Source organism: Nanorana parkeri, unplaced genomic scaffold (genome assembly GCF_000935625.1).
Source record: "Nanorana parkeri isolate BGI_ZX_2015 unplaced genomic scaffold, ASM93562v1 scaffold1379, whole genome shotgun sequence".
NCBI lineage: Eukaryota > Metazoa > Chordata > Amphibia > Anura > Dicroglossidae > Nanorana > Nanorana parkeri.
In genome coordinates this window covers 124,677-137,470 of record NW_017307647.1, presented here as the reverse complement: position 1 = coordinate 137,470, position 12,794 = coordinate 124,677, and the positions used below count along the sequence as shown (strand labels likewise).

At 45.0% G+C, this 12,794-nt stretch overlaps 1 protein-coding gene across 1 annotated transcript in view; it reads right to left on the bottom strand.

Moving 5' to 3' along the window:
- The window catches only part of SPEF1 (sperm flagellar 1), a 22,399-nt gene extending 11,219 nt beyond the window's left edge, over positions 1–11,180 (bottom strand). The window contains exons 1-3 of the mRNA XM_018569678.1: positions 11,043–11,180; positions 4,170–4,281; positions 1,181–1,337 (exon numbers count right to left, since the gene is read on the bottom strand). Coding sequence (XP_018425180.1) covers positions 1,181–1,337; positions 4,170–4,281; positions 11,043–11,151 — 378 coding nt within the window. The 5' untranslated portion in view covers positions 11,152–11,180. The remainder of the gene's footprint in view (positions 1–1,180; positions 1,338–4,169; positions 4,282–11,042) is intronic.
- Positions 11,181–12,794: the final 1,614 nt, after the last annotated feature.

The window sequence follows — 12,794 nt, the reverse complement described above, 5'->3', positions numbered from 1 at the left end:
GGGGGTCTCTGCAGGATCTGTGGGGGGCTTTGCAGGATCTGTGGGGGGCTATACAGGATCCATAGGGGTCTCTGCAGGCGGCAAAGCCCCTCACAGATCCTGCGCAGCCCCCCTGAGATCCGGCAGACTGCAGGATCCGTAGGAGGTCTCTGCAGGATCTGTGGGGGACTCTGCAGCCTGCAAAGCCCCCCACAGATCCTGCGCAGCCCCCCTGAGATCCGGCAGACTGCAAGATCCGTAGGGGGCTCTGCAGCCTGCAAAGCCCCCACAGATCCTGCGCAGCCCCCCTGAGATCCGGCAGACTGCAGGATCTGTGGGGGTCTCTGCAAGATCCGTAGGGGGCTCTGCAGCCTGCAAAGCCCACCACAGATCCTGCACAGCCCCCCTGAGATCCGGCAGACTGCAGAGTCTCAGGGGGTCTCTGCAGGATCTGTGGGGGGCTGTACAGGATCCATAGGTGTCTCTGCAGCCTGCAAGCCCCCCACAGATCCTACACAGCCCACCTGAGATTCGGCCAACTGCAGGGTCTGTGGGGGTCTCTGCCGGAGACAGCTTGCTGGGGGCAGGGGGGCGCAAAATTTTGTTCTGCCCCGGGCGCCCGTGACTCTAGTTATGCCACTGAGTATACAGACTCCTACCTCGGCCTCTTTATATCTCTCATGGTGAGATGCACCATTGTAGACCGTGGCTCCATCTCACAAGCCCATCATGAAGGTCTCTCGGTCGGTCGGTGGCTTGGTCCCGGTCTCGGTCAGTCGGTGTCTCGGTCTCGGACGGTCGTTGTCTCGATCGGTGTCTTTGTTGGTCGGTGTCTCGGTCTCGGTCAGTCGGTGTCTCGGTCTCGGACGGTCGTTGTCTCAATCGGTCGATGTCTTTGTTGGTCGGTGTCTCGGTCTCGGTCAGTTGGTGTCTCGGTCGGTCGGTGTCTCGGTCTCTCTTTCGACAGAGTTAAGCACACTAGTTGGTGTTGATGCTGATCTCTCACCTTTGGAGCTTGTGAGCGAGTAAGAGAGATCACACCTACCGGTCCCCAACCTAACCTCCTAGTGGTGCCATTGTGAAATACAAACACACCACTACCAAAAATATCATCATCTCTTGACCTATGTCCTTCACAGCCACATGGGAACTAATAAATGACAGGTGCCCTTTAATACTACAGTGGTCCTGCCAATGTTACCTGAGATGTATCTCCAGCAGCCTGGAGCTGTTTCTGCTTCTCCTCGATCTTCTGACGCAGCGTGTTCAGTACCAGCTCCACCACTCCCGGCGAGCATTGGACAACCTTCCGGATCACATCATCCGGGACGGAGAAGTTCATTTTACACAGAACTTTCCTAATGAGGAGATGCAAATGATTCATCAGGAGGCTGCAAAACTAAAACTTATCACCGAACCTGAACCTTCACTTTTCCTACATTTCGTGCCAGAAAATAACTAAAAAACAATGAGCCCCGGCACCCAACAATTGGATGTCCCTGACATAATTCCAAGTTCTGGGAGTTTGCGGTGTCGCTGCCCACCTCTGTCCCATCTACTGCTGCTACCGACTCCTACATCCTTCATAATATCATTTCATTAAAATATTAGTCAAAAATGGTGGGAGCCCCTCATCATGGGCACAGCAGGTGTACAGACCCGGGAACTCAGTACAGGGATGGTGGGAGCCCCTCATCATGGGCACAGCAGGTGGACAGACCCGGGAACTCAGTACAGGGATGGTGGGAGCCCCTCATCATGGGCACAGCAGGTGGACAGACCCGGGAACTCAGTACAGGGATGGTGGGAGCCCCTCATCATGGGCACAGCAGGTGTACAGACCCGGGAACTCAACACAGGGATGGTGGGGGCTCCTCATAATGGGCATATCAGGTGTACAGACCCGGGAACTCAGTACAGGGATGGTGGGAGCCCCTCATAATGGGCACAGGAGGTGTACAGACCCAGGAACTCAGCACAGGGATGGTGGGAGCTCCTCATAATGGGCACAGTAGGTGTACAGACCCAGGAACTCAGCACAGGAATGGTGGTAAGTCCTCATAATGGGAACAGTAGGTGTGCCGACTTGTGAACTCAGCCCAGGGATGGTGGGTGCCCCTCATAATGGGCACAGCGTGTATACAGACCTCATAATGTCCAGAACGGATGTAAAGACCTGGGAACCCAGCTCACGGAAATCTCCCTCTGAGTGGAAGTTCCGGTATCGGAGGTAAGTATCGGAGTATTTGGGCGAGTACGAGTACTCGCCCAAATGCTTGGTATTGGCACCATTACTAGTATTGGTATTGGTGCATCCCTAACAGGAAGTGTGTTACTGGCAGGATCTCCAGGTGAAAATAAAGAGAGGAAAACGAATGCAGCCACCACATCTAAGGAGTGGAAAGCTGCAGTATGTGACATTTCTGGTTTTGAGGTTGGATAAGCTTTGAAGAACATTTATGGGGAAGCGATATAAAAGATTATGCTGGGGTCATAGATAAGCTCACATCTCATGTACCCAATGGTGGCACCTCAATGGGCACTCCTCGCCAGCCAGCAGATTCCACCAATCCTCTGGCTGCTACTACAAAGCTGGAGAGGAAATGGGCCAGTCTGGAGACAGCAGGCGAGAAGGAAGATGTACAGGGCTGGATTTACTCTCCCTGCTGCCCCAAGGCCAGGTTCCGCAATGCGCCCCCCTACCTGCCAACCCCCCCAACGCCCCACACACCCACACCCCCATCAATAGAGAACAGCAACCAGATGGCAGGGCTAGTGTTTTTTTTTTTATTGTTTCTTTATTTTTTTATAACTTTTTTATAACTTTTTTACTTTTTAAAATTTGTATTTATCTTATTGTTTACTTTTTTTATTTCTAATAATGTTTTTATCTTATTGTTTATTTTTTATAATTATTTTCTTATTTTTAAATCATTTGTTTCTTATTATTTTTTTACTTTTTAATCACCTTTGTATTTTTTTTAATTTTTATTTCTTTAGACCCCATTCACACTGAGCGACATGGAAATCGCGCGACTTTGAGCGACATTGAGCGACGTGTCGCGCGACATCTTCCTATTGGGCTGTATGCAATCAGGAGCAATATCGCTCAAAATCGCTCTAAAAAATGGTCATGTAGAAGCGACAAGCTACCAGCGACGAGCTACAAGCGATATTGAGCGATATTGAGCGACATTGAGCGACGAGATGTGAACAGCTACATTGAAATGTATTGGTGAAGCTACATAGAGCGATATAGTGCGGAAATATGAGCGATATCGCTACAAAAATCGCGCGATAAATCGCTCAATGTGAACGGGGCCTTAATCATTTTTCCCCCCGCTTAACTTTATTGCTATCACACAGGGGATAACAAACCCCTGTGTGATAGCAATTGGAGGTGACAGGTTCTCTTTATTGACCTTGTCACCTCCAATACAGGAGTTCTAGTACTGTGCTGGAACTCCTTTCACAGCTGAGGGTGGAATACCGCTCTCACTGTCTCCACGAAGCGGCAGGGTTAGTTTCAACCCTGCCGCTCTGCACCCCGCATCGGCTGCAGGGACTCGGGACAGGAGAGAGACTCGGCTGCAGGGGGAGGACGGAGCCGGGAGGATGGAGCCAGCATGGAGAGAAGTAGGTGCGAGGGGGGGCGGGTGGAGAACGGGCAGGCTGCAAACTTATTACAAGTGATCTCGGCGACGTGTACACAGGCGGGTGCTTGTAGTGACCACGGATGGCGCTGTGAATAGCATACAGATAACAAAGATGTCACCAGCACACCAATCAAAGGGATTCAGCAAAAATCCAATTTAACCCCTTCGTGACTGACGACGTACAGTGTACGTCGCCAGCATCGGGGCTGTTTAAACAGACTCCCGGCGACTTTTGCCGCCGGGACTCTGTTTAAACTTGTAGAGCCGACTCTCGGCTTTACAACAGAAGCGATCCTGGTGGGGTTAATGACAGAATGCCATTCAGCTTCAGGTGCTTTAGGGGGCCTCAAGGGGTCCCCTTTATCAGGCTCAGAATGACCGTCATTCTGAGCCTGATGAAGGGGACCCCTTGAGGCCCCCTAAAGCACCTGAATTCTGAATGGCATTCTGTCATTAAAATGGACTTTTGCTGAATCCCTTTGATTGGTGTGCTGGTGGCATCCTGGTTATTAGCAGACGAGGAGGGTCACTAACCGGTTCAGTGTGGTCCAGTTGCTGAGCTTCTGCTGGGTGGAGTTAGCTGGGACGTAGTTGTGCATCTCAACCAGTTTAGGAAAATGGAATTTCACCACTTCGGCGGTCAGCACTGGACAGGCAGAGAAACACATGAGATACGATTATGTGTGTTATGTATACAATCTTCTATTTTCATACAAGGTACACTTTTAGAAGGAAGCTAGAGTGTTTTAAAGCTGAACTCCGACCTTCCCCTCAGTCTTGTACAGTTGTCCCGGCTCATCTCCTGGACTGAGATTTATTACCCTGATTTCACTGCACACTGGGAGCTTCTCACAAAGAACATTGCCTCTGTGAAGGTGCTACCTTGGTGTAAACTCTGTTACATTCCTGTCATGGGGTGGCAGTGAGTGATACTTTTTTTTTTTTTAAAGGTCACAATTGCAACATCAGATGCTGTGAACGGTGTGTGTTTCTGTTAAACAATATGGCTACAGTGTGTCTGCTCAGTTACCCCCCTCCAGTGACAATCAATCTCAGTCTGCTGGCGCTCAGATTGTGAGGGTAAGCTGAGAGAGTGTAATTGTACTGCTGGATAGTTCTGCTCTGCCCCCGATCTAACTCTTCTCTGGATTTCTTTGCAGCAATAAATTGTATTATGACGGGGTTACCAAAGAAACAGAGAGGATCCTACAAAAACATCCATCTCCTTTTCTGTTTCTTCAGTCTACACAGAGCTGCTGCAGGTCCACTATTGCCCACTAGGTGGCTCTGTGGATCCAGATAGGAAGAGTCTGTGATGAGTTCATTGAACAGAACAAGCCTCCCATTGATAGTTTGGGGTGTATAGAGTGGGAGAGCTACAGAGATGGGCATTGAGGACCTGCTGTTGAACATGTTAGTGTCATGGCTGCCTCTGAGTTTAAAGGAGAACTATGAGGCGAGTGCTTTCCACTCACCTCATAGTTCTAGCCGACCTGTGACCTGTGAGGCATGTAGGGCTGTGCTGTTGCTTGTAGTCCTCCAGACGTGCTCTGAACCTGACTCGCCCTTGCACCTGTCTGCAAACTTTAGGCATCGGCCGACCTCTCCTGCTGTTTCTTATGCAGCTTCTTGGCCAATCAGTGCAGGCTGTTTGTAGCCATCCCCTGGATCCTCCCTCTTCCTGCCTCTATTTACCATCTTGTTTACTGAGCCTAGGGTGACTGGAGGACGCTAGTTTGTGTCCTCCCGTTACCCTAAGGAGAACTATGGGGAAAAGACTTAACCCCATAGTTCTCCTTTAACATTTTGAGACTCTGGAGATCGGGATTCGGGAATGTCAGAGAAAAGTCAAAAACTTGCAATGTGTGTGCTCATTAGTAACTAAGAACTGAAACCTTTGGATCACCATGACAACCAGGTACTTTTCAGAAGGAGAGGTTTACAAAAAGAAGCATCAATATCTCTTCATTGCATGTTTCTCTTCACTGCAGACTAGGGGGCAGTTCCTTCGTTTTACAGGTGTGGGCCATGGGCAGGGGGAGGCAGGAGCCCAGAAAAGTGGTCTGGGTGGGACTTTCCTGGGTGGTGGTGTTCTATCAAAGTTTGTGACTGTGTTAGAATGTGTGACCGGTGACATCTGTGTTCTATCAAAGATTGTGACTGGGTTGGAGTGTGTGACCGGTCACGTGGTCACACATTTTAACGTAATCACGCCCACTTTTTCGGCATTGAAGTACGTGACCAGCAAAAGGTGAAGAATATGTGTCTTTAATATCTGCCCGGAGTTCAGCTTTAATAAAAAAAATAAGTGTGAGTTTATTATTTAATTGATTTTTTTTAAAAATGTCACTTGATTAACATGACAAGAGAGGTCCTGAGTGTAGTGGTCTGAAGGTATCCCAGCCAATACTATGTCATTTAACTCATCTCAGTACTGGTCCCTGTGCACTGCAAGGGCTAAACATGTGTGGCATTCATCTATGATAGCGCAATACAGCCATAAACATTGTAACCTGATCATCAATAAATATTGCAACCTGATCATCAAGAAATAGTGTAACCTGTTCATCAATAAACATTGCAACCTGATCATCATTAAACATTGCAGCCTGATCATCAATAAACATTGCAGCCTGATCATCAATAAATATTGCAGCCTGATCATCAATAAACATTGCAGCCTGATCATCAATAAATATTGCAGCCTGATCATCAATAAACATTGCAGCCTGATCATCAATAAATATTGCAGCCTGATCATCAATAAACATTGCAGCCTGATCATCAATAAATATTGCAGCCTGATCATCAATAAACATTGCAGCCTGATCATCAATAAATATTGCAGCCTGATCATCAATAAACATTGCAGCCTGATCATCAATAAATATTGCAGCCTGATCATCAATAAACATTGCAGCCTGATCATCAATAAATATTGCAGCCTGATCATCAATAAACATTGCAGCCTGATCATCAATAAATATTGCAGCCTGATCATCAATAAACATTGCAGCCTGATCATCAATAAATATTGCAGCCTGATCATCAATAAACATTGCAGCCTGATCATCAATAAATATTGCAGCCTGATCATCAATAAACATTGCAGCCTGATCATCAATAAATATTGCAGCCTGATCATCAATAAACATTGCAGCCTGATCATCAATAAATATTGCAGCCTGATCATCAATAAACATTGCAGCCTGATCATCAATAAATATTGCAGCCTGATCATCAATAAACATTGCAGCCTGATCATCAATAAATATTGCAGCCTGATCATCAATAAACATTGCAGCCTGATCATCAATAAATATTGCAGCCTGATCATCAATAAACATTGCAGCCTGATCATCAATAAATATTGCAGCCTGATCATCAATAAACATTGCAGCCTGATCATCAATAAATATTGCAGCCTGATCATCAATAAACATTGCAGCCTGATCATCAATAAATATTGCAGCCTGATCATCAATAAACATTGCAGCCTGATCATCAATAAATATTGCAGCCTGATCATCAATAAACATTGCAGCCTGATCATCAATAAATATTGCAGCCTGATCATCAATAAACATTGCAGCCTGATCATCAATAAATATTGCAGCCTGATCATCAATAAACATTGCAGCCTGATCATCAATAAATATTGCAGCCTGATCATCAATAAACATTGCAGCCTGATCATCAATAAATATTGCAGCCTGATCATCAATAAACATTGCAGCCTGATCATCAATAAATATTGCAGCCTGATCATCAATAAACATTGCAGCCTGATCATCAATAAATATTGCAGCCTGATCATCAATAAACATTGCAGCCTGATCATCAATAAATATTGCAGCCTGATCATCAATAAACATTGCAGCCTGATCATCAATAAATATTGCAGCCTGATCATCAATAAACATTGCAGCCTGATCATCAATAAATATTGCAGCCTGATCATCAATAAACATTGCAGCCTGATCATCAATAAATATTGCAGCCTGATCATCAATAAACATTGCAGCCTGATCATCAATAAATATTGCAGCCTGATCATCAATAAACATTGCAGCCTGATCATCAATAAATATTGCAGCCTGATCATCAATAAACATTGCAGCCTGATCATCAATAAATATTGCAGCCTGATCATCAATAAACATTGCAGCCTGATCATCAATAAATATTGCAGCCTGATCATCAATAAACATTGCAGCCTGATCATCAATAAATATTGCAGCCTGATCATCAATAAACATTGCAGCCTGATCATCAATAAATATTGCAGCCTGATCATCAATAAACATTGCAGCCTGATCATCAATAAATATTGCAGCCTGATCATCAATAAACATTGCAGCCTGATCATCAATAAATATTGCAGCCTGATCATCAATAAACATTGCAGCCTGATCATCAATAAATATTGCAGCCTGATCATCAATAAACATTGCAGCCTGATCATCAATAAATATTGCAGCCTGATCATCAATAAACATTGCAGCCTGATCATCAATAAATATTGCAGCCTGATCATCAATAAACATTGCAGCCTGATCATCAATAAATATTGCAGCCTGATCATCAATAAACATTGCAGCCTGATCATCAATAAATATTGCAGCCTGATCATCAATAAACATTGCAGCCTGATCATCAATAAATATTGCAGCCTGATCATCAATAAACATTGCAGCCTGATCATCAATAAATATTGCAGCCTGATCATCAATAAACATTGCAGCCTGATCATCAATAAATATTGCAGCCTGATCATCAATAAACATTGCAGCCTGATCATCAATAAATATTGCAGCCTGATCATCAATAAACATTGCAGCCTGATCATCAATAAATATTGCAGCCTGATCATCAATAAACATTGCAGCCTGATCATCAATAAATATTGCAGCCTGATCATCAATAAACATTGCAGCCTGATCATCAATAAATATTGCAGCCTGATCATCAATAAACATTGCAGCCTGATCATCAATAAATATTGCAGCCTGATCATCAATAAACATTGCAGCCTGATCATCAATAAATATGGTAACCTGATTATCAATAAATACTGTAACCTGCTCATCAATAAACACTGCAAAATGATCATCAATAAATGATCATCAATAAACATTGCAACCTGATCATCATCATCAATAATGATTACAAGATGGATTAGAACCCCTGTCAGGTTTTTATTGCTGTCTGTGTCCCCGTTAGGAAGATTCACCCTCTCCATGTCCCGGTGAATGTTATCACTGAGAGTGAAAGAAAACACAAATTTTGTGTTGTCACCAGAACAGGAATAGAGGGGAAATCTTCCAATGGGGGCACTAGTTCTGGTGACCATGATCACCACCGGGGATTTCTCTCACTTTGAAAGGCGTTCCTCTCACTTCCTGTTGTGGTTATATTGTACCGTAATACAAAAACATTGTAACTTAATAAAAATGGGGCTGTTACTGATTAACATTTCCGTGTTCGATTAATTATAACGCACATACAGATCCAACTACATTGGCCTATACACATACAGCACAGCAATGACCTATACACATACAGCACAGCAATGACCTATACACATACAGCACAGCAATGAAGTAATAAAATGAACTAGGATCACACTAATCCAGCACGTTATTAATCTCACGTGCCCCACCCAATATGGCCGCCGCTTGAGTGGGGCAACTCAGAATAATAACGTGCTGGATGAGTGTGATCCTAGTTCATTTTATTACTTCATTGCTGTGCTGTATGTGTATAGGTCATTGCTGTGCTGTATGTGTATAGGCCAATGCCTTGGCTGGCGCTCGTGCAGAAAGTTTCTTGGGCAAACTCACCGGCTCAAGTGGCTTCGTCGGCTAACGGAGGGGGGAGGTGAAATCCGGGAGCCGGCGGAGAGGTGAGTGTTTTCATTAGCGATCAAAAAGAATTTTAATCGATCAAAAATGTTAACGATTAATCGAGAAATTAATCGTTAATTTCCGCAGCCCTAAATAAAAAAGGTAACTCAATAGAAAATAAACATTGTAACCTGAAAAAAAATAACAATATAAACAAATTGTAATAAAAAATAAATATGGTAACTTAATAAACAATAAACATTGTAAATTCATTTAAAAAATAAATATTATAACCGAAAAAGTAACTTAATTAAAAAAAAACATTGTAACCTAAAAAATGAAACATTGTAAATTGATTAAAATATATATAACTTAAAAAGAATAAAATTGTTACTTTAAAAAAACGTAAATTAATTTTAAAAATTGTAACGTAATAAAAAATAAACATTGTAACTTAAAATAATAAATATGGCGCCTTAATCATCAAAAAACATTGTAACTTAATCAACTGCTGCAAACTTGGTCAGAAGTTTTAACTTAGAGGTAGCAGCCTCGGCACTCCAGCTGTGCTGAAACTACAAATCCCATCATGCCTCTGCCTCTGGACGTCATGCCTGTGGCTGTCTGAGTCTTGCAATGCCTCATGGGACTTGTAGTTCCACGACAGCTGGAGGGCCGAGGTTGCCCACCCCTGGTAGATATCAAACAATGTTATCAGCTTTCCCAGATATCTTCTGTAAATTCTCCCACCCGCATCTAATGGAGACAGGGGAGGGGGGTGGGGGGGGGGGGCAGTCCAAATCAGGAGAGCAGCCCAGGGTGACACCACTGCTCCTCCATAGATACAGTGCAATGAGTGTTGTCACCCTAGGACAGGAAGTGGGTTACTGACAGGATCACAAGGTGAGTATTAAGGGGGAAAGAGCCTAACGACCGGAATCTTAACACATAGGGACGCTGCCCTGAAAAAGAAACAATGCAGTGATAGGATGACATGCTGTATATCACATGGGACATGGCATGTACCTGACACGAGAACACATGGGGGCCGCCATGACGTGTCCAGAAATGCTATAGGCATGGCTGTTATTTCCATCCTCCGGCTTCAATACAATGTATAGATTTGTGATTGATCGCAAATCAGTGATATAAAGATGGAATGATGCAACACGTACGGTGATAATAGAAAACAAAAGATCAGAAACTATTGAAATCTGCTGAAAACGATTTACGATTGGTTGTCTGGCACCTGTGTCGATCGGACACGATCAATAAAGTTCCACCGTGGCCGATCGGGTTATTGGCACCGAAATCGATCGGAAGCTCAATTAATCGATCGATTGGAGCGCCTGCGGTTTGTGATTCTGTTTTTATTCGATTGGTCATATGTGATGTGTGTGTGTGGCCACCTTAAGACATGATGAAGACAAGAGGATCAGCATGACATCCAGCAATGGCAGCCCCCATGATTCCGTTATCCCCTCGAAGCATTTTTTTTATAGGACCTATAATTAGGAGAAAAGAAGAATAGCAGATTAAATAATAATGAGAAGCGCCGGACCTCCGTCGCTGAAGTCGCGGGCGACGTTCCTCTTGGGTCGGGATAGCGGGATTTTATCCACCCAGGAATAAAGTTCCTGCAGGTTGTGCTCATCGAATTCCACAGCCATCCTTCCTTCCTTCTCCGTACACCTGAGCCCTCGGCCCTGCGCCTCCCGGCTGATGTTATTGTTTGTGGTCGCCATGGCAGCAGCAACAGGAGCTGAAAGGGACTCTGGGCAATGCAGTCCAGGACTCAAAGTTTTTTTTTTTTTGCTTCAACAAACTTTATTCGGAGTTTCTGGTTGACTTCACTTTGTTTATTTTCATCCTAATTTAGAGGAAAGGGCTGATGTGTGTATGTGTTCCAGGTCGGTGACTTGGCAGAGGATCAGCATGACAGCCGGGCGACCAGCAATTTCAGATGACAGAAACTGCAACGTTTCTTTTAAGGCTGCGTTCCCACCACTTGCATTTTTAATGCATCTTTTCATGCGTTCTACGCAGGGGTGTCACCAGGCTGGGTGTCACCCAGTGCGTACATCATTACGTATACATTTGACCTAATTAGGCACACGCACTTCACTGCCGGCGGCCATCTTGGTGATGGATGCCAGCAAAGAGAGGAGAGGACATTCAGAATGGAGGTATGCCGCCGGTTCCCTCCCCTCTCGTGCAGCTGTCAGGCGCTCAGTCCTTTACCGAGTGCCTGACTTTTCAGAAGGGCGTTGTCAGTCATTTTGGTGTCACCCCCTTTGATGGTGACACCTGGTGCAGGCCGGACCCCCCTTGTGACGCCTCTGGTTTTATGCTACTTTGTTGATTCTGTCAGCCAATGAGGTGCTGAGTGGAGTCGAGGTTGCTATGGGAGGGGCTAGTTACCATGCCTTGGAAACACGCTAAAACACATATTACATATGTCTTCATGTGCTGCCATTGCCGTTGATTGATTGCTTGCCATGGGCGACTGCTCCAGATTCTGTCTGTTCTACTCTTAGGTCCCATTCACACCTGAGCGTGAATAAAAGGGGACACCAAAACTGTTGAGCACCAACTAAAAGGGGGCACCAGAACCCCTGACTACCAACCAAAAGGGGGCACCAAAACCACTGACCGACAACTAAAAGGGGGCACCAAAACCAGTGACCACTAATTAAAAGGGGTCCCCAAAACCCCTGACTACCAACCAAAAAGGGGCAGCAAAACCACTGACCGACAACTAAAAAGGGAGAACCAAATTACTGACCGCCAACTTAAAGGAGGCACCAAACTGATGACCACCAACTAAAATGGGGCATTAAACCTACAACCACCAACTGAAAGGGGGTCACCAAAACCACTGACCACTAACTAAAAGGTGGGCGGGGCTGCCACAGTAACTGGTAGAGCACAGCCTGCCACCATTGTCACTGTCATTACTCTTGTGTATGTTTTAGTTTATGGATTTCTTTTGTTGCTGGCTGATTCTCCTTCATATACAACAATCACACATTTCACCGTCTCCATTTCTTGGACTGACAATCATTTTGTCACACAGAGGAGGGGAGGAGTCATAAAACCCCCCGCCCCCGGTGTCAGGTATATGCTTAGATAATACACATTGATCTGGGTGCATTCACATATACAAAACACAGATTCCCTGGAAGCAGCTCTGGATTCGCAGCTTCCCTCCTAGGGCCCGGGTTCGGAGTATTTTTACTGTCCGGGGGGGCTGAGCGTAGTATCTGGTCACTACGTGTCTGAGCCTGTCACCTCCTGTGTGCAGCTTGGAAAT